This window comes from Gossypium hirsutum, chromosome A10 (assembly GCF_007990345.1).
Source record: "Gossypium hirsutum isolate 1008001.06 chromosome A10, Gossypium_hirsutum_v2.1, whole genome shotgun sequence".
Taxonomy (NCBI): Eukaryota; Viridiplantae; Streptophyta; class Magnoliopsida; order Malvales; family Malvaceae; genus Gossypium; species Gossypium hirsutum.
The window spans coordinates 57,984,682-58,005,490 of record NC_053433.1 but is presented as its reverse complement, the minus strand read 5'-3'; the positions used below and the strand labels follow the sequence as shown (position 1 = coordinate 58,005,490).

Below are 20,809 nucleotides of genomic sequence, written 5' to 3'. Positions count from 1 at the left end.
GGCATTCATGTTTGAAGGATTATATCTAAGTAGAAACCTCTAACAAAGTTCATTCCAAGATGCCACAGTACCTGAAGGTAATGCATTGAACCATGCTCTAGCATGATATCGCAGTGAATAAGGGAATAACTTCAGTTTCAGGGCATCTTTAGGAACACCCTGCTACCTAAATGAATCGCAAACTTTCAAAAAGAGTCTTACATGCAACCTTGGATCTTCAGTAGGCAATCTACTAAACTACCCCATTGTAGCATTTGAAACGTCACCGACTTTAGCTCGAAATGCTGAGCCCGAATATGCGATCTGACAATTCCTAAATTCAAATCATCTAAGATCAACACTACATGTTCTCTGATGGGTTTGTCTCTGTCATCTATTATTCGAGGAATATCAACATCCCTTCCTTCCTGAGTAATGGATCTTCTCTAACCTGATCATTTCTAATTCTTTCCATTTCTCGCAATTCTTTTACCTTCTTCTCAAGGTTCTCTCCATTTCTGGATCAAAATAATACGCTTCAATTGCTAAAGTATCTTTAATTAAGCTAAACTAATAAAATTAAAGAGATAAAAACACACCCAATATTTCATCAAATTTGCCAATCCTCGGCAACGATGCCAAAAACTTGTCGCGTGGGAATGTGTAATGCAAATGTTCAAGTATACACATCGAATCAAATAATAAAGTGATGAGTGAGTACCGTCCCCATAGAGATCGGAATTGACTAAAATAATTTGTTATGCTATTACTATGAAATTGACTAATTAAACTATGCAAAAGTAATAAGTCACTAATTGATAAAAAGATGCAATGAAAGATTAAGAAAATAAATTATGACTAAAAATATGCTAGGGTAATTAAAATGTTGTGGCAATTCTCAAAGAACAAGTGGGAAAGAGTTTGTATTTTTGAATGATAAAGGTCAGAATTACTTGGGTTTATTTATATAGCATAATAATGCCATGGCAAAATCTTGACCATTCTACTATTCAAGAAATCACGATTGCAGTTTGCTTTTTTCAAAAGCCAGACTATGAGCTATCATTCTGAGTTTTTGTATGTCTATGGAACTCAAGAAAGATATTTAGATTTTTTTCCCTTCTCCTGTATAAATTGCAACTTCTGTGTCTAGAGTGCTACAAATATTCTTTTGAATACTTGCTTATATCAACCAATTATAATCCAATCTAATTAATCTTTTCAGAATTAAATCAAATCTAATAACATGCTACACAGTCTTTTATGTCTAGAGCTTGCATGCATGCATTAAAAATAATCACAAATCGAATGAAATAGTATTCAACTCAGAATCAAACCATGGTCAATACAGATAATAAAAATTCACCCAAAATAATTCTAACTCAAAGAAAATTAGCTTATGGTTGAACATCCGAATCCATAATGAAACCATTCAACATCATTGTTTAAGTTCACGAATCACAAGCTCAAATTAAGAAATAAAGGAAGAACTGTAGGAAGCTTTTTCTACTCCAGCTTTCACATTGATAATGAAATTTGATGCAAAACCTAGGGCAAATTTCTCTTCCCCTTCCTTGCCTCTATAATTCTTCTGCTTTGTAAGCTACTACCCTCTCCAATCTTTCTCTAAGAATTCATAAGAATCTGATGCAGAGAGATAGAAACCATTTTTCTCTTTCTCCCCCAATCCTTCTCTTTCTCTTTTCTCTTTCCTTCTTTATAAGGTAGGTCCCTCCCTCTCAGCACACAACTTTTTCTTCCACTTTTTGAGGGTGGTTTATCTGGTACAAGTATAGCTGGCTGAGAGTGACATAGACTGAGTGCTGCATCATCTTCCTGGAATTGCCATGGCATTCTTATTTGCAATCTAACCAACATTTTGTCATGGCAATATTTCACTTCATTTTCCTATCCTTCTTCTCGTCTCTTCTCTTCTTCATCCCGCACCTGCTGCCAACCAAAAACAACACCTTTCTTCCCCACTAATAGAAGTAACAAAAAATGACATGTACAACACAATCCAAGCTTCGTTTTGTAAATGTTCTGAAAATGCAAACATATGTACTTAATTACAAATATTTAATTCAATCTAGAGGCTTGAAATATAACTCTTTTCAATAGTTATCAAGCAACAATCATGAGAATTGAAGGAAGCCACCACGATCGGTCTTTGAAGAATCATCGAAATCAATAAGAGTTCCTTCTTCCTTATTCTTTACTTTTGTTCTTTGTTATTCAAATATGTTTGCAAATTTTTAATTGTTTTTCCATAAAAAATGATGACTTAATTTTGTTTTAACTAGAATGATTGCAATAGTTTGATAAAATTCATTTGATTCATGTTTATGATGTTCTATGCCTCAGGTGTTCATGCTTACAATTAAAATCATTTAATTATTTCATGCATTAAAATATGTTTAGATGCATTAAATTAGTTGATCAATCCTGACTAGATGGAAATTAATGGGCACAATAATTGGAAGGTGCATGCTTAATTTAGATCCTAGTCTTATTAAATTAAAGGTTCGTAATAACTTGAGAGAGTTCTATTACCATGTATAACTTTAGGTTTGTGTGATTAAAGTGTTTCAATCCTAATCTGTCCGTATTACTTCACATAAATTGTAACGAATCCTTATTTAAATATGGATATAGAAATATACATGTTTTCCTATGTATAAGACTTCAAAAGAACATATATCAAATTCCAAGTTAATAACTGATCAAGTTTCTATGGAATATTTTTAAGAACACTGTTAAACATGGTGAGAATGAATTGAGTCAAGTGTTGTAATTATTCTAGCTTATTCATGTTATTGTTGTTAAACTTCTAAAATTGTTTCCAAGTTAGAAACTCGGGAATAAACACAACCAAAGTTGTCAACCAAGGAACCACCCAAACTTGAACTGAAGGTACTAACTTCTCATTTGAAATATATTTTTCTAGGTAGTTGTTCTAATTTGGCTGTGATTATTTCAACAGAACTAATAGAACACTAAAAGGATTAGCTAATTGAAGTTTTGAAGAAATTCAAAAAGGCGATCGGTTGGACTTTAGCTGATATCCGAGGAATAACTCATTCCTTTTGTATTCATAAGATTATATTAAAGGAAGGAAAAAGCTAGAATTGATAGGAAAAGGAGACTTGATCCTATTGTGAGAGAGGTAGTTTGTAAGAAAGTTATCAAATGGTTAGATGTAGGAATTATTTTTTCCATCCCAAATAGTTCATGGGACAGTGTGTGCCAAAGAAGGGTGAAATTATTATGATTATGAATGACGACAATGAGTTGATTCTGACAAGAACCAAAATGATTTAGATAATTAGTGGGAAGCTAAACTGGGATACCAAGAAAGATCATTGCCTATTTCTTTTCCTTGATCAAATGCTGAATGGAATTGTTAGGTGAAATTATTCTTCTTTCTAGATGGGTATGATTGGTATGAAAAATTTCCCTTTGACATTGCCTCAGTCAATGACGATCACCAATGACATTGAGGGAGTCCTCTTCAGTTTCTCTGTCGTTATTTTATTTTCAGTTTTTTCTTTCATTTGAATAAAAGGCATAATTAGAAAAAAAATTCTTGAATTAGTACATTAAATTAATTTTGTCTAAGGAGATTAGAACTTAAGTGGGACAACTTGTAACCCCTCCAACCATTATTAGGAACTTAATTTAATGTAATCTTTCGATTAAATTTTCTAATTAGCCTAAAAGGAATGTTAATTTTTATTTTTACTTTTTACATTTAAATTTTATGTTTAATAAGAGGGTCAAGATTGGCTCAAGTACTAATTTGTTTCTTTATTTAGTTTTATTTTAATACATTTTGCAGTTTGGGCTCGAAGCCTAGAACAATAAAGAGGAGGAAAATACCCAAATTGTTGTAGTCCATAAGCTTCCCTAAACCCTAGTTGTGCCGCCACATATTTCTCTCCATACCTTACTACCCAAGCATTCCCTTTAGCTAAATTTTTGTTAAAGATTTACCTTAGTTTACTACTATATAAACCCCTTACTACCATCATATTTCCCACACCTAAAAAAAATAGCCTTAGACCCTAGCCTCCATATTTTTCTTCTCCTAACCGTCAGCCTTCAAGCTCTAAAATTTCCTTCTAATTTTCATTTTCTTCTTTCTTGCTGTCGCACCTCCTTCTTGCCACAATGAATTTTTTTCCTTTTTTCAACCACAAATCCCTTTCGCCATAGCAATTACCTTTATCCCTAGTCAATCTTTGCCGTAACCTTCACATCCAATGTACTCCTTTGATGCCATAAAGAGTTAACACCTAAAATAAATGAATCTTTTTGCTTAGTTCTTTTCATGTCTCAAAAGAGAACTAGATCTTCAAAGACTTCTATTCAAAATCCAATTATGATTCAAGATGAGAAAGAAAGGGAAATATTTGATTCCATCTTCAAAAATAAGCCCATAATGTCGGAAAAAGGTTTCAATTTGAAGAGCAATGACAAGATGATTGTGCCTTTGTCAATTAGAAAAATAATTGAGGCCTTAAATTGGAATCAATTTTGTAATGCACAATCACTGCCCGAAGAGGAATTAGTACGAGAGTTCCATATCAATTTAACCATGCCAGATGCTTTTGAAGTTCTTGTTCATAAAAAGAAGGTACCCCTTACTTCTACATCCATTAATGATTGGCTTAACCTACCTGGCATTGAAAAAGATGAATACTTTGCCCTGATGACAAATATCAATGGTGATTTTCTTCAACAAGTACTTAATGTTGCTACAAATCCAGGATCCCAATGGATAACAAGAAAATACAACAGTCATACTTGCAGAAGAGAGTACTTAAAACCAACGACTAAGGTATGGTTCTATTTTGTTTGATATAGCTTCATGCCTATCTCATAGAGTTCCACCACCGCCAAAATCACCAAGAGTTCCCTCTTCCTTATTCTTTATTTTTGTTTTAGTTATTCAAATATGTTTGCAATTGTTTAATTGTTTTCCATTAACAATGATGACTTAATTTAGTTTTAGTTGGAATAATTGCAATAGTTTGATAAAATCCATTTGAATCATGTTTATAATGTTCTATGTCTCAATTGTTAATGCTTCCAATTAAAATCATTTTATGTATTTCGTGCATTAAAATATGTTTGGATGCATTAGAATTAGTTGATCAATCCTGACTAGATGGAAATTAATGGGCACAATAATTGGAAGGTGCATGCTTAATTTAGACCCTTCTCTGATTAAGTTAAAGGTTCATATTAACTTGAGAGAGTTTTGTTACCTTGCATAACTTTAGGTTTGTGTGAATAAAGTGTTTCAAACCTGATCCATCCCTACTACTTCACATAAATTCTAAGGAATCCTTAGTTAAATATGGATATAGAAATGCACATGTTTTTCTAAGTATAAGACTTTGAAAGAACTTATATAAGAGTCCAAGTTAATGAATGATCGAGTTGGCATGAAATTTTTTCCAGAACACTGTTAAACATAGTGAGAATGAATTGAGACAAGTGTTGTAATTATTCTAACTTATTCACGTTATTGTTGTTAAACTTTTGAAATTGCTGCTAAACCATCACCTTCCATTTTATTTCATCTCATTTGTATTTAGGTTAATTTACATCTAGTTAACTAATTTAATTTTAACATCTATCACCCCAAGTTATTGTGTTTTCTTTATCAACTTGTAAATTCATCATTTTGCAATTATTTGATTCACAAATACAGCCCCTATGGAGAGGATAACTCTTTTTACTTACTTATTACTTGATAACGACTATGTGCATTTGCACATTCCGTCGCGAACCAAGTTTTTGGCATCGTTGCTGGGGACTGTAAATTTATTATTATTTGTAAAATTATTTCTTGCATTTTGGTTTATTTATTTTTATCTTTTTTTAATTATTTATTTTTTGTGATTTTCTTTTCAGGTGTTTATAAGCATAGATTGAATCATCGATTTACTCCTTATAGACCTTGAAATCGAGAGGACAATTAGAAAAATAAGACGAGAAAGACTAGCCTAGAGACAAGCTGCAAAAATGGACCTTAAAAACCAAAACGATGTTCAAAGGAATAGAGCCATTAATGCGCGTAATCCAATCCTAATTGCTGATGATAGAGATCGAGCTATAAGGAAATATGTTGTGTCACTTTTTAATAAGCTAAATTCAAGAATTAGGAGACCGGAGATCGAGGCAGAACAATTTGAATTGAAGCCTGTGATGTTTTAGATGCTTCAAATAGTGGGTTAGTTTAGTGGAATTCCCACCTTAATTTCACAAATCGTAGCATTAAACCATAAAATTCGCACTTCCGCTCCTAACCCTTAGATGAGCCTATATCCAAAATCAACACTTAATACGATAATATACAATTAATTTCTAGCATTGAAACATCTAAAAGGGGCCTAAGCATTGTTACAAGAACAAATTTTCATATTTGAATCATCAAGCAGACTTACACTGGTTTGATATGAAACGCGAGTGCGAACGATATTTGTAGTCACTTTTGATCTGAGACATTTAAATTAGCACCTAAACATAATTAATCCCAAAAAATAAGTAACCAAAACCTCCCTATTCAGACTTTAAAGCAATCGGCCAAAGAAAAATTTATTAACAAAGTGAAACAGTGCAAGATCTCGCACAAGTTTGGACTTTGCACTACCCATTACCTAAATCTGAGTTGTTGAATGAATGTCTTAGTTAATTACTCAATTATGAACATCTAAATTAGATCAAAATAGAGGGAAAATCCAAAAACATGCAATAGTAGGGGTAGAAATTGAAGAGAAATGACAGTCCCAAAAAAATGGTGTTCTAAAAGGGGTGGCAACACCACTTGAGGTGATAGAAAAGGTAGATCTGCGATGGCACAAGGAAGGATCATTGGAAAGCCAAAAAGAACAGTTTTTAAGAGCTAGAATGATGATTTATTGGCTATAAAAATAGAAACAAAAAATTAGCACACAAAGCACAACAATAGAGAAAGAAAAATAGGACTTATTGGCACCTATAGAGTAATAGAAAGGGGGCGACACTGGATAGTAAAGAAGGCTTTTAGGAGCGAAAAAAAGGGAAGTTTAGGGTAGAAAATAGGCTAGTTTAGGAGGTTTAGACATTCAATAGGGTGAGTGGAAAAACAAAAATAAACACTTTAACAATGGGGCAACACAACTATGATAAAATCCCATAGAAAGGAAGAAACTTCGAGGGATACATAAAAGATGAGAGGAGAACAACTAGGGTAGGAGAAATTTTGACTTAAGGATAAACAATAAGAGAAAACATGATATTTATAACTAGGTTAAAACGCATGGACAGCACAAAAATAGGGGAAGGAGAAAAATAGCAAAATGAAACTATTTTACAAGGAAAGAGAATTGAACTGGGGTTTCTAAGTGAATTGCAGTGTCTCTTTGTCTTTTTTAACCACTAGGCAAAATACTCATTATTGAAATAATTTTACCAACTTTAAACTAAAAATTTGGGATATTACAGGTTTGACGCAAAATTTCCAAAATAATAAAAAATGGTACAAAGGAAGGAATTTGAACTTGGGTTTCAAGAATAATTTCAGCAACACTTAACCAACAGACCAATAACTCACTTTTTTCCCTAAAAATGCACAGATAACCTAAAAATTAAGGCGTAACCTGTCTCTCTCAGTTCACAAACCTGATTCTATAACCCTTCGATTTTTAGAATGTTACAAGTGGACTGCTAACGATGTTACAACATGGAATTTGGATGTCACAACATAACCAGCAGAATACCGAAAGGAGTAATCTACCATCAATGTTGCGACACAACCCTGAAGTTATGCCCTAATAAGTAAACTGCCATCAGTGTCGCGACACAGGCTAGAGGGTGTCGTGACACCGATTTGACGTGGTCACTTAATGGGCCAAGGGATTTTCGTCCACACAATGAACTTTAACGAGTTACTCGTTTTAAGTCAAGGACCAACTACTAACCCTAGGCTCAGTTTAGACAACTATTTATACTTAGTTTTAAGATTACTTTCATTTGTAAATTATATTTCTTTACTTCTAATTCTTATTTTAGTTTTATTTTGTTCTTCGTGGGATTTGAATTATGGATGTGCCATGTAACACCCTATACCCGGCTTGGTCGTTATGGCCGAATCTGGCAGTGTCACATGTTAATGTGTTTGAAAATCGTAACTTTACTTTAGATATTTTCTATTTAGAATCTTTTCATTATTACTTATTAATCCTATTATCGTGTTAATTAATCATTCGAAAGCTTTTAAAACGTTTATTCTATGCGGAAGCTTTTAAACCACTTTGCGTATTCGTGAGTAATTTGTTAAGACATTTGATTCTTCTGAAAACTTGAGTTTTCCTAAAACTAGTAGTTATAATCCATAACTAATAAAAATCCCAAATTTAAGAAAAATCCATAAAAGGCCATATTTGCAATAAAATTCCTAAACAAAATTTAAAATCATAAATAAGTACGAAACAGAGTCAAACAAGGTTGTGTGGCCACCACTGAGTCCTCTGCCGCACAGATCCGCCTACGCTTAGGGATTTCCTGTATAGATAAATCAGAGGGTGAGTTTATGAAAACTTAGTGTGTAATTCCCATATAAAACAAGCAAACAAAATGCAGCCACAGTCTGTGCTTAGGCCCTTTCAGTATCAGATTCAGTTTCAGTTAGGGCCTTAGCCCATTTCAATATCAGCAATCAGTATAGTAACAGATATGCAATCACAAAATTCCTACCCAGCCAGCCTCTACACACCATCTCGGTCCAACCCTACACTCCATGTGGGGATATAATCAACCCACCCATCTTTACACTCCAAAAAGTACCGAATGCGGCACTAAACAGTGGTTTGCAGCTGAGCTGCCAGTAAATTAGGCCCGAGGCCTTTCAGTACACTTCCTCCGAATAATACGAACCCCAAACCCAATGCAACGTAACATACAATAATGACATGCTATATCATGGCAACAGTGCATACAATATCAGTTCATTAAATATCATCATGCTCTCTAACATGTAAATATATATATCAGTCATACAGTCATTTCGGTCAATTAGGGGTCTAGGTAAGCTTACCGACCCTACAATAGGTTCACAACCATCTCGGGCGACCCGTGCAACCTTAGCAACAAAACAGTGGAGATGGGCTCACACGCCCATGTTGTCGGCCCGTGTGGACCCACATTCCCTTGTGGGCCACACAACCCACAATGGCCTTGGCCGTGTAGATCACATGGCCTAACTCAAAAATCCCACACGCCTATGTGATTCACCCATGTGGCCCACATGGCCCAATTCGGTTCGACCTGTGTATCGCACATTGCCTATCTCGTTGATCACACGCCCGTGTTCCATTACATGACTTATCACACGGCGACCACATGCCCGTGTGGCGTCGACAACCCTATTTCTTGGCTTTTTGCCAATTAATGTTTTTAGTTTGTGGTTACACTCTTGCTTGAATTTTTACGCCTAAAACTCCCGAGCACTACCGAAACCTAAAATAAGCAACATACACTTGATTAAATGATTAAACTATCAAATACATCCAAATCCCGAAACAAGGTATTCACTTTTGAGTGGTAAGCCATTACCCTAAATCGAGTAGCTGGAATACCCTGCCTTCATAATATTGACGAGCGATAAACAACCATTCGATAAACCCCTAATCACCAATAGGATTCATAACAACACTTGTCCATATCCCAGTTTAAAGTTTACTCAAAACTAAACTTACAGAGAGGGCGAAGAGAACAATGCGCAGGAAGAAAGTAGAAATGAAAAGAACTGAAAAGGGTAAGAAGCCTGGCAAAGGTTCAGCTAGGGAAAGAAAAGGAAAAACGTCAATAGACTTTCAGTAAAAAGTGGAGAAACTGAAAGTTGAAAGGAAAACCAATTCCAACTTATTTCACTTACCGAACAAACAGAAATGAAGGGTGGGGGAGGAGAAGTAGAATTTGGCGACAAGGGGAGGAATTGAGGAAAGAAAACGATAGAGATAGGGAAAAAAATCATCAGGAAGATGGAGAGAAAATTGACTCTTTTTTTTTAAAAAGAAAAGAAAATGATCAGATTTTGGATATTTTCCCCCATAATCCCCTAATTTTCTCCCATTTATCCCTAAATTTGCTCCCACACTTCCCCACACCTCTTAAACACTCTATAACCGTCCATTACTTCCCTACACACCTCAAACACTCAGCATTTTACCATACCTCAAACTCCTACAAGCCACAAGCAGCAAAAATAATACCCAAGTACAGATCGAACCTAAGACCTCTAGCACTTTTAACACACCATTTATCCACCAGACCAACAGGCCCATTCTGACATGTTTTTACAAACTTTTAACTATAAGCCTACTGAATAAAAGCAAGTATTCAATTAAAACAAAAATTTAGTTCAAGACAAGGCTTGAACCTAAGACTTCTTAGACACGCCCGTGTGATTTTAGTGAGCATTCTATTTATGACGTCATTATACAAATTTGAAGCACACGACCAACCACACACCCGTGGCCAGAGGCCGTGTCCTCCACACGATTGAGACACACGGTCGTGTCTCTTCCTGTGTCTTTACTACCATGCATGTTAACCTAAAATTCAAGGTGCAGGGGACACATGGTCGAACAACACGCCCATGGGGCTGACCGTGTGTCACACAAGGCCTAGACACATCCCGTATGCCTACTCGTGTGGACCATTTGGAGGCTACTCTCCAAGCCATTGGTCACCCTTAAACAATTATACACTTCCATATGTTCAATGGCATATCCCATGATATATTTGGACACTTAAACATGCAACATTATAGCATCACTATGACCTCCTTTTTATACTAGTCCATTTGTATTCACACAACCTTATCTTTTAGTCATTCTACACCAATTTCACGGTTTACCATATTCCTTATTATCAAATCCATTATGAGTGCTAAATCATGCAACCACATACTAGCAAACAAATAGTTATCCATCAAACCAACACATATGCATCTTAGAATGCATGCAAAGGTAAATTGTAACACCCCAAACCTGGCCTAATGCTACGGCCGAATTTGGTGTGTTGCATCAAAGTGTCGTTCAAAAATTGAGTTGTCGGTAAAAGTTTATTTCTAAAAGTAAAACCTTTTGTACGAGGTTAGCAAATCATCTTGTCACAAACGTTTGCTTAAAATATTTGCCTTTGTGAAATTAATTCAACTTAAATCACGAAAGCTCTTTTGAAAACTTTGTTATTTAAAGCTCGTGTTCTTTAGAAAATCATGAATAGTTTGAAAACTCGAGTTTTCCTAGACAAGCCATTTAATATAAGAAATCAAAAGCCCATTAAAAGTTAAAAACCCCCAAATGGCCTTATTGCATAACTAAAACCCAAATATGAAAGCTTAAATATATTGAGTTATAAACAACCAATCTGCGAACGTGTGGCCACCACTGAGTCCCACAAGGCTCCAAAGCATCTAAGGCTAGGGATTATCTACACAGTTAAAAGAAGGGTGAGTTTACAAAAACTCAATGTGTAATCCCATATCGGTCAATAGTAATAGTGCATACAGTAACGGTCTAGGCCTGAGCCCTATTCATTAACAGTACACTCTGGGCCTAAGCCTTATGCAGTAACAGTGTGGGCCTATGCCCAAAACAATATAATCACAATACATGTATGCAACCCAACCCAATCCATCCTGCTCACCACCCGTACCAACCAACTCACCATATGGGGATTAAATCGACCCACCCAACCAACTCACCAATATTGCAGCGTAGCTGCTAATAGTAACGCAGTAAAGCTACTAATAGTAATGCAGTAAAGCTGCTAATAGCGATAAACATGGCGTAGCCACTAATATCAGAATACTTGGCAAAGCCACTAGAATAGTACTTTCTCTAAATCAGAATCCCAACCCCAATGCCGTATGTCATGTCATAATATTTCATGTATGCAAGGTTTCATACTCAGATATGGTCATGCATATATCATACACTCATCAATTAACCTACCTCTAAGGTATAACAGTCATTTCCAACCATTAGGGGTAGAATAGTAATTTTTACCCCACAAGGGTATTTTGGTCATTTTACCTTCTGGGGTATAGGTACAGATAATCGACCTCTCTGAAGGTCCACAGTCACCTTGAGTGACTTAAGTAACCTAAACAGACCTAACGGTGTAAATGGGCCTAAGACCCATTATTCGGCCTAAGTGGTCCCACACACTCGTGTGGCCTAATCAGTCCAAATTTAGCTACGGCTATGTGACCTACATAGCCCAATCCAAAATTTATCACTTATCGTAGATTTAATTTGTATGGGCCCCATGAGCCTGTTGGGCTCTCCCGGCCCACTTCGGCCCAATGAAGCCCTTAACGAGATATGCCACAAGCAATCGCACGCTCGTGGTGGCCTTTACAGTCTATCGCCCATGGTTTGTTTTGGACTTTTCGACTTTTTTTGATTTCCAACAAAGAAGGGCGTGAATACAAACCTGTTTATGAGAACGCGTCGAAGTCCACGATCACCAACTTTGGCACATCCTGTATTGAGTCTTAATCACTTCCCCCCTAACCAACTCATCTGGTTCGCTCTATTTAAAGCTAGCTTCTCACCAATGCTCATGTTTGCTTCCCGATGTGGGATTACTTTCAACTATTAAGAAAATTCCTTATTTTTCTTTTTTTTTATGACCACTTCAACCACAGAGTTCCAGTCCAACTCCTCCTCCTACATAGCTCAAACAGAAAAGTAAAAACTCCATTGCGCAACCCAAGACTTGAACCTTAGACCTCACAATTACACAACACGCCACCTTGCCACTCCACCACAGGCTCTTTCTGTGTCACAAAATATCCTCAATTAATTATAAGGTCTATAGGCCAAAGTTCAAGTTCCTTTAAAAGAAAAACCAAAATAAATTGCAAGAGCCAAGACTTGAACCCAGGCTCCCTTGCAACCTTAATGACGCCACAACCACTAGACCACATGCTTCCTTGTGTCATTTACTTAACACAATAATTTAAAAGGCCATCATCCAAGCATCTAGGGTTTTATTCACTTAAAACCAATTTTTTTGCTAAAGCCTAGGTTTGAACCCAAGATTTCTCAAACACTTCACAGAGCACTTAACCATTGAAGAAGATACACAGTTGTGTCATTTCCTTGCACAATTAACTACTTATATACAAATTCCCAACGAACCCATACTCAAGGCCCAATACTTCTAGGCCCAAATTCGGGGCATTACAACTCTACCCCCTTTAAGAAATTTCGGCCTCGAAATTTACCTGTTCAGAATAAGTGAGGGTATTGCTGCCACATTGCCTTCTTAGGCTCCCACATGGCTTCCTCTGAACCGTGATTGCGCCAAAGCACTGTAACCAATGGAATAGATTTCTTTCTTAATACCTTAACATCATGATCCAATATTTGCACCGGTTCCTCCTGATAGTCAAATCAGGTCCAACCTCGAATTCCTCAACTGATACAATGTGTGAGGGATTAGAACGATACCGCCTCAGCATTGAAACATGAAACACGTCATGAATCCTATCCAACTCTGGAGGCAACTCAAGTTGATACGCGACCGATCCCACCCGCCTAACTATTCAGTAAGGTCCAATAAACCTAGGACTAAGCTTGCCTTTCCACCCAAATCTTAAAATTTTCTTCCATGGTGAGACCTTGAGAAAGACATAATCCCCCACAGTGTACTCGATCTCTTTACGCTTCAAGTCTACATAAAACTTCTGCCTATCAAATGCTTCCTTTAACCGGTCTCGAATCTGTTTCACCTTATCTTTTGTATCAAAAATTAATTCTGGCCCCATAACTTGTCGCTCACCCGGCTCAGTCCAATTGGTAGGAGTACGACACCTACGACCATACAGCGCCTCGAACGGTTCCATTCGAATACTGGACTGGTAGTTGTTCTTATAAGCAAACTCTGCCAATGACAAATAATCCTCCTAGCTGCCTCTGAAATCAATTACACAACCTCTTAACATGTCTTCCAGTATCTAAATCACCCTCTCTATCTGCCCATTCATCTGAGGGTGGAACGCAATACTGAAATTCAGCCTTGTACCCAAAGCCTCGTGTAACATTTTCCAGAATCGAGATGTGAATCTAGGATCTTTGTCAGATATGATAGAAACTGATACACCATGCAATCTCAAAATTTTAGCCACATACAACTTGGCCAATTTCTGTAATGAATAATCTATGCGAACAGGTATAAAATGGGCAGATTTAGTCAATCGGTCCATAATCACCCATATCGAATCCTTATTAATCGGCGTCAAGGGTAGCCCACTCACAAAATCCATGGTTACCCTCTCCAACTTCCAGAGTAGAATTTTAACTGGTTGTAGTAACCCAGAAGGTAATTGATGCTCAACCTTAACTTGCTGGCATGTCAGGCACTTACTCACATACTCAGTAACTTCGCATTTCAACCCTGGCCACCAGTACAACTCACGAAGATCTCGATATAACTTGTTTCTGCCAGGATGCATAGCATATGGACTACTATGCGCCTCTTGCAGTATAGAATGCCTCAGATCAGAATCCCTCGGTATACATACTCTTCCACGGAAGCATAATACTCCTTTCTCATTTAGCCCAAAATTCGTGGTCTCACCATTCTCAACTTGTCGAAAATAAGAAGCTAGCGGCTCATCTAGCAACTGTTTCTCCTTAATTTGATCAATCCAAGTCAATCTCACTTGCAATTCAACTAACAGGCTACCATCATCGAACAGGCTGAGACGAGTAAACATTGCTCTCAAATTAGATACAGCCCTACGACTCAGTGCGTTAGCTACGACATTAGATTTACCAGGGTGATACTCAATTGAAAAATCATAGTCCTTAAGAAACTCTATCCATCTTCGTTGCCTAAGATTCAACTCCTTTTGAGTAAGAAGATATTTGAGGCTTTTATGATCTGTGTAAATAATCGTCTTTTCACCGTATAAGTAATGTCTCCAAATCTTTAGTGCAAACACCACCGCAGCTAATTCCAAGTCATGAGTGGGGTAATTTGTCTCATGAGGCTTGAGCTGACGAGACGCATAAGCAACCACCTTACCCTCTTGCATCAACACACAACCCAAGCCAATGTGCGACACATCACTGTAAACAGTAAATTCTTTCCCAAACTTTGACTGTATCAAAATAGGGGCCTTACTCAAAACATCTTTCAGTTTCTCAAAACTTTCTTGTTGCTTATCAGTCCAATTAAATGGTACCCCTCTATGCAGTAACTTAGTCAGATGTGATATCCCGAATTACGGCCTAATCAGAATAGTGGTTTTGAGACCACAAATCTAAGATAGAAATAATTCTTTTATAATTATTTTGAGGTCTATGATATGATTGCATGATTGTGTGAAACTTTCGTGAAGAAATTCTATGCATAAAGTGCTTAATTTGAAATTTGGGACTAAATTGAATAAGTTGCAAAACTTGCATTCTAGAAGTTTCTAGTATGAAATTGCTTTGAAATATTAATTAGGAGGTCTTAAATAGCAATTTGACCAATTTCTAAGTTTATGGACAAAAATTGGACATGGATGGAATTTTGAAAGTTTAGTAAGGAAGGGCATTTTGGTCATTTGGATATTAAATGAAATAAAATGGGAAAAATAACAAAAAAATGATCATCTTCTCCATAAGTTGCTGCTGAATTTTGCTCTCCACCATAGCTAGGGTTTATATTTAAAAATTTACCCATGAATGATATGCATGAATTTTGATGTTTTATGGTAGAATATGAAGCTGGAGATTGTGTTAAACAACTTTTGCTAAGTGATTTTACGTAAAAACGACTAAAATGACAAAATCGGTAAAAACACCTAATGTTCATAAGTACATGTTAGAGTGAGAATTAGATGTTGCTGTAGAAGGGAAAAATGATCAGCATATCATAAAACATAAGAAAATAGGATGAAGTTTAATTTACGAGATTTGGGGCAAAAGTGTAAATATGTGAAAGTTTAGGGGCAAAACTATAATTTTTCCAAAATATGATTTTGGGTTGATTTGAATAATATTGAGTCTAAATTAGGCTATATTTGAAATGATAGAGCAAGGAAAATCAAAATTCGGGCTAAAATCGGCAAAATACCAAGTTGTGGACAAAATGGTAAAAATGACCATTTTCGCATACGAGGTAAGTTCATATGTAAATATTGTAATATAACCATTATTTTAAATCATTTAATGCTATTTATATGATATTATGATTGTTATCATGCAATTCTATGATTTGTGGTCATTGTTGGACAACATGCAAAAATTTTATGAATTATGTGAAAAATGAGAAAGACTACCGAAGTATCGTCATTGGTATTCCAAGGAGAATGGTAAAGGAGTACGAATGAGGAAAGTCCCGTTGAACCTTAGGAATAGACTAGGATATTTGGTTATCCGAGCTCGTTGAGTTGAGTTCGAGTTCACTTATGGATGCGAATGTCCGCGCTCGTTGAGTTGAGTCCGAGTTCGTGAGATGTAACTAGGCATCCGAGCTCGGTAAGTTGTGTCCGAGTTCACTTATGGATGCGAATGCCCGAGCTCGTTGAATTAAGTCCGAGTTCGCTTATGGGCAGGTTACATGGTAGCTTGGCTACATATGTGGCACTTATGTGCAAACTTTCCATGTATCCGAGTTATATTCCGATGTGTTCAACGGGTAAAATTCTAGTGAAATGGAAGAATACTCAAGATGCAAGTGACATATTGGTAAGTGTTGTGGAATGACCACTTTGGATAGGTATGTACTTAACCCTCGGGTTGAGACTTGATATGACAACAATAATGTAGTAAGACGATGAATGATGAATAGAAATGTGATATATGTTTTGGTGATATTATGCTAATGTTGGTTGGTATAATTGCTTTGTTAAGTTATTTTTTATTTGCATGTGAACTTACTAAGCATTTATGCTTACTCCCTCCCTTCCATTCCTTGTATTTTTGACAAGCCGGTTTGGAGATCATGACGGTCGGAGGCACGCTCACACTATCAACGGACCATCTCCGTAAGGTGGCTTGCATATTTTGGGAATATGGCATGTGTAGCATTATAATCCTTTTGTGTATATAATCTTATGGTATAGCTCATGGATGGCATGGAAATGTCTAAGAATGATTAGCTATTGGAGTGGCTAATCGAGATTATATTTGATAACACGTATGCTTTATGTGCTAACTAATCTATGGAAATCCAAAAAATCGTGAAATTGGCTATAAAATAGTATCATACAGCAGTAGTGACGTGAATTTGAAATATCACTAAAAATAGTAGAAATAGAATTAAATGATGAATAAAATATTTAATTGAAGCTTAATGAATCTATTTTCATTTGGACGAAACAAAATAGGTAAAAAAGTTGTATTTTATGAGATATTTACGTTTTGGTGAAATAGGGTTTGAGCGATTTCTAAATCCCCTGTTCTGACTTTATAAATTCACCATAAATTGTGTACAAATAATTAGTACTCACATTTTAGATTTATGGATTCCTTATTGAGTCTATTTTTAATAAAAACAAATTTCATAGTCATTGGATTTCTGTACAGAAAGAAATTTGATTCGTAGTGCACAGGGGTGAGAGTAGCCGAACCTTGAAATAGGGGAGACTTTAACTAAAAAACTGTACTAATTGGCCTGACCAAAAATTCTAGAAAAGAATTATTAGATAGATATATGAGTCTAGTTTTAGGAAAAATTTACGGATCTTAATTTTGAGTTTCGGAACTCGAGATATGAATTTTTAAGCGACTGTGAAGCAGTTAGCCAATTTGTCTGGAAATTCTAAAATAAATTGTTTGATCTGTTTAATTAATGAATTAAGTTCGTTAACACCTAGTGCTCGACTCCGGCGACGGTCTCGGGTATGGTGGCGTTACATCGGAGGTGCAACAATCAATGAAAATCTTTCAACAAAACGTCTATAATACCCAGCCAGACCCAGAAAACTTCGAATCTCAGATACCGTCTTCGGTGGTTTCCAATCCACTACCGCTTCAATTTTCTGAGGATCCGCCCTAATTTCCTTTGCCGACATTACATGTCCTGAAAATGTCACTTCCTACCCCAGAATTCTCACTTGCTAAACTTTGAATAAAGTTAATTTTCCCTCAGAACTTGCAAAACAATACGAAGATAGGCATCATGCTCCTCCTCGGTTCTTGAATACACCAAGATGTCGTCTATAAACACAACTACGAACCGATCCAAATAAGACTGGAATACTTAGTTCATTAGATCCATGAAAGCTGCTGGTGCATTCGTTAACCCAAACGGCATCACCAGGAACTTGTAATGACCATAACGAGTTCTAAACGCAATCTTATACACGTCAACCTTCTTAACCTTTAGCTGATGATACCCAGACCGAAGTTCTATCTTAGAGAAAACTGTAGCTCCTCGCAGTTGGTCAAACTGATCATTTATCCTCAGTAAAGGGTACTTATTCTTGATAGTTAGCTTGTTCAATTGACGATAATCAATGCACATGTGCATGGATCCATCCTTGTTCTTCACAAACAACACCGATGCTCCCCACAGAGACACACTCGGTCGAATGAATCCTCGATCCAATAGCTCTTAGATTTGAGCCTTTAGCTCCACCAGCTCTTTCGATGCCATCCTATAAGGGGCAATGGACACCGGAGCTGTTCCAGGTAGGAGTTCAATATCGAATTCAACCTCACGATCTGGAGGCAATCCTGGAAGCTCTTCAGGAAATACATCCAAAAACTCTTTGACAGTTCTGACATCTCCCATAGAAGAACCTTTAGAATCGAAAATATTAACATATGCTAGGAATGCCTCGCAACCTTTGCGAACCAGCTTCTTGGCCCTTAACTCAGAAATCACATTAGACAAATAATCTCTTCACTCCCCTATCGTCGTCACCTCCTCATCCTGTAGACTTCAACACCATACGCCTAACAGCATAATCCAATTTCACACGGTGTTTCACCAGCCAATCCATGCCTAATATAATATCAAATTCCCCAAACGGCAGTTCCATCAAATCTGCCGAAAAGACCACCCCTTGGACTTCTAAGGGCACATCTCTGAACAACTTACTCATCCCAACTAATTGTCCTAGTGGACTCAACACAATCATTTCACTAACTATATTTTCAGACTGAATACCCAACCTCTCGGACACAGTGCACGCAACATACGAGTGTGTAGACCTAGTATCAATTTAAGCAGTGTATGGTAAATTATAAATCAGTAACATACCAGTTATGACATCAGGGGCATCCCCATCCTCTCGGCGACGAGCAGCATAGACCAAGGCTGGCTGTCTCACCTTATTGTTTCCAGCACCTCTTCCCGGTGTTTCACGACCTCGACCAAACCCGTTTCAACTTTTGGCCTGACCTCGGCCTCTGGGTGGCTACTGACCACCTCTCACAGGCTGAACACGACCCTATCCTACAGTTTACATCTAAGTAAACCCCTAAGTACAATTCTTAACTTGATGATCCTTAGACCCACATTTAAAGCATGCCCCAGTTCATTTCCAACAGTCACCTTGGTGAGTTCTCCCACAATCGGCGCAAGGCTGCAGTCTTGCAATAATACCAAGAACTGCTCAGACTGGCCCATCAAACCTGGCCATCTTTACAGGCCTTCCAGAAGAACCTGAGGGTCAAAAATCCCTTTTATTTTTGCCCTTATCTTTCTCGCGGTTTTGGCGCTCAGAGCGCTTCACTTCCTTAGCAATTTTTGCTTTTTTCACAAGGCCAGCAAAGTCCCACTCCCTCTGCGAGGCTATCAGCACATGTAACTCGTCTCGAAGGTCATCCTCAAACTACACATAGCATTCTTATTCAATTGTGACTATCCTGCGTGCATACCGACTCAACCGCAGAAACTCTGCCTTGTACTCTGCCACGGTTTTATTCCCCTAAGTCAAATTCAGAAATTCCTTCCTTCGGCCATCTACATCACTTGCGTCCACATACTTCCCTAAAAAGGCTACTTTGAAGAAATCCCATATCAGACGGTCAGCTGGCATACCTTCTTTGACAGTGAGCCACCATTGGTAGGCCTCATCACACAGTAAAGACACTAATCCTTTTAATTTTTTCTCTGAAGTACAGTTAAGGTAATCCATTACTCGCTCGGTAGCCTCTAAAAAATATTCTGCCACATTCAGGGCTACACTCGAAACACCCCTGAATGTTTCTGCTCCATTAGATCGAAGTCGCTTTGAAATTGACCCCCGACCTATAGATCCAGCACTTGCTCTAGCAACCCTTTCAAGAACTCGTAGCATTGCTTAAGATAAATCATCATCCCCAGCTGCTCGGTCATGAGACCCTGACTCAGTTACTGGCGAGGCTGGTGCCTCCCTAGCCGGCATGTGGCTCGATGCTAAAGATCCAGCTCTAGTATTTCCTCGGTCTCTACCGTGGCCTCGTGTACCCCTTCCGCGAGTACCTCTTGTGCTCATATCGATAACGAATTGTCTATTTTAAAGTCTTATGAATCAGTTTATAATTTTAATAATTATTAACAATGTTATGAACATTAGCAATTAGAGTTTGTTTTCACAGAACAAAATCTTCTACAGTTGTCAATCTTCTATAATTTCAGTCTACTCTAACTACAGAGTTTCAATGTAATTCTACTACCTATGGTAGTCTTCAGTAATACATTTCAGTTCATAACAATAATCAATGTCAAAAAACTTACCGATTTGGTGCCGGAGACTCAGTGTGCCACATTACCAACCAGAAAATTTAACATTCAAATCCATAAAAACCCATTCCACAGCTGAGTTTTGTAACTTGGC

General features: G+C 37.1%; 1 protein-coding gene across 1 annotated transcript; it reads right to left on the bottom strand.

Annotated features, from left to right (window-relative positions):
• Nucleotides 1-18,597: 18,597 nt before the first annotated feature.
• Nucleotides 18,598-20,290, bottom strand: LOC107894605 (uncharacterized). Its single transcript, XM_016819863.1, has 6 exons — nt 19,958-20,290; nt 19,684-19,822; nt 19,455-19,580; nt 19,249-19,356; nt 18,927-19,104; nt 18,598-18,853 (listed from the first exon to the last, which is right to left on the bottom strand). Exons 1-6 carry the CDS (start codon nt 20,288-20,290, stop codon nt 18,598-18,600), a joined length of 1,140 nt encoding a protein of 379 aa, XP_016675352.1.
• Between the last annotated feature and the right edge of the window lie 519 nt (nt 20,291-20,809).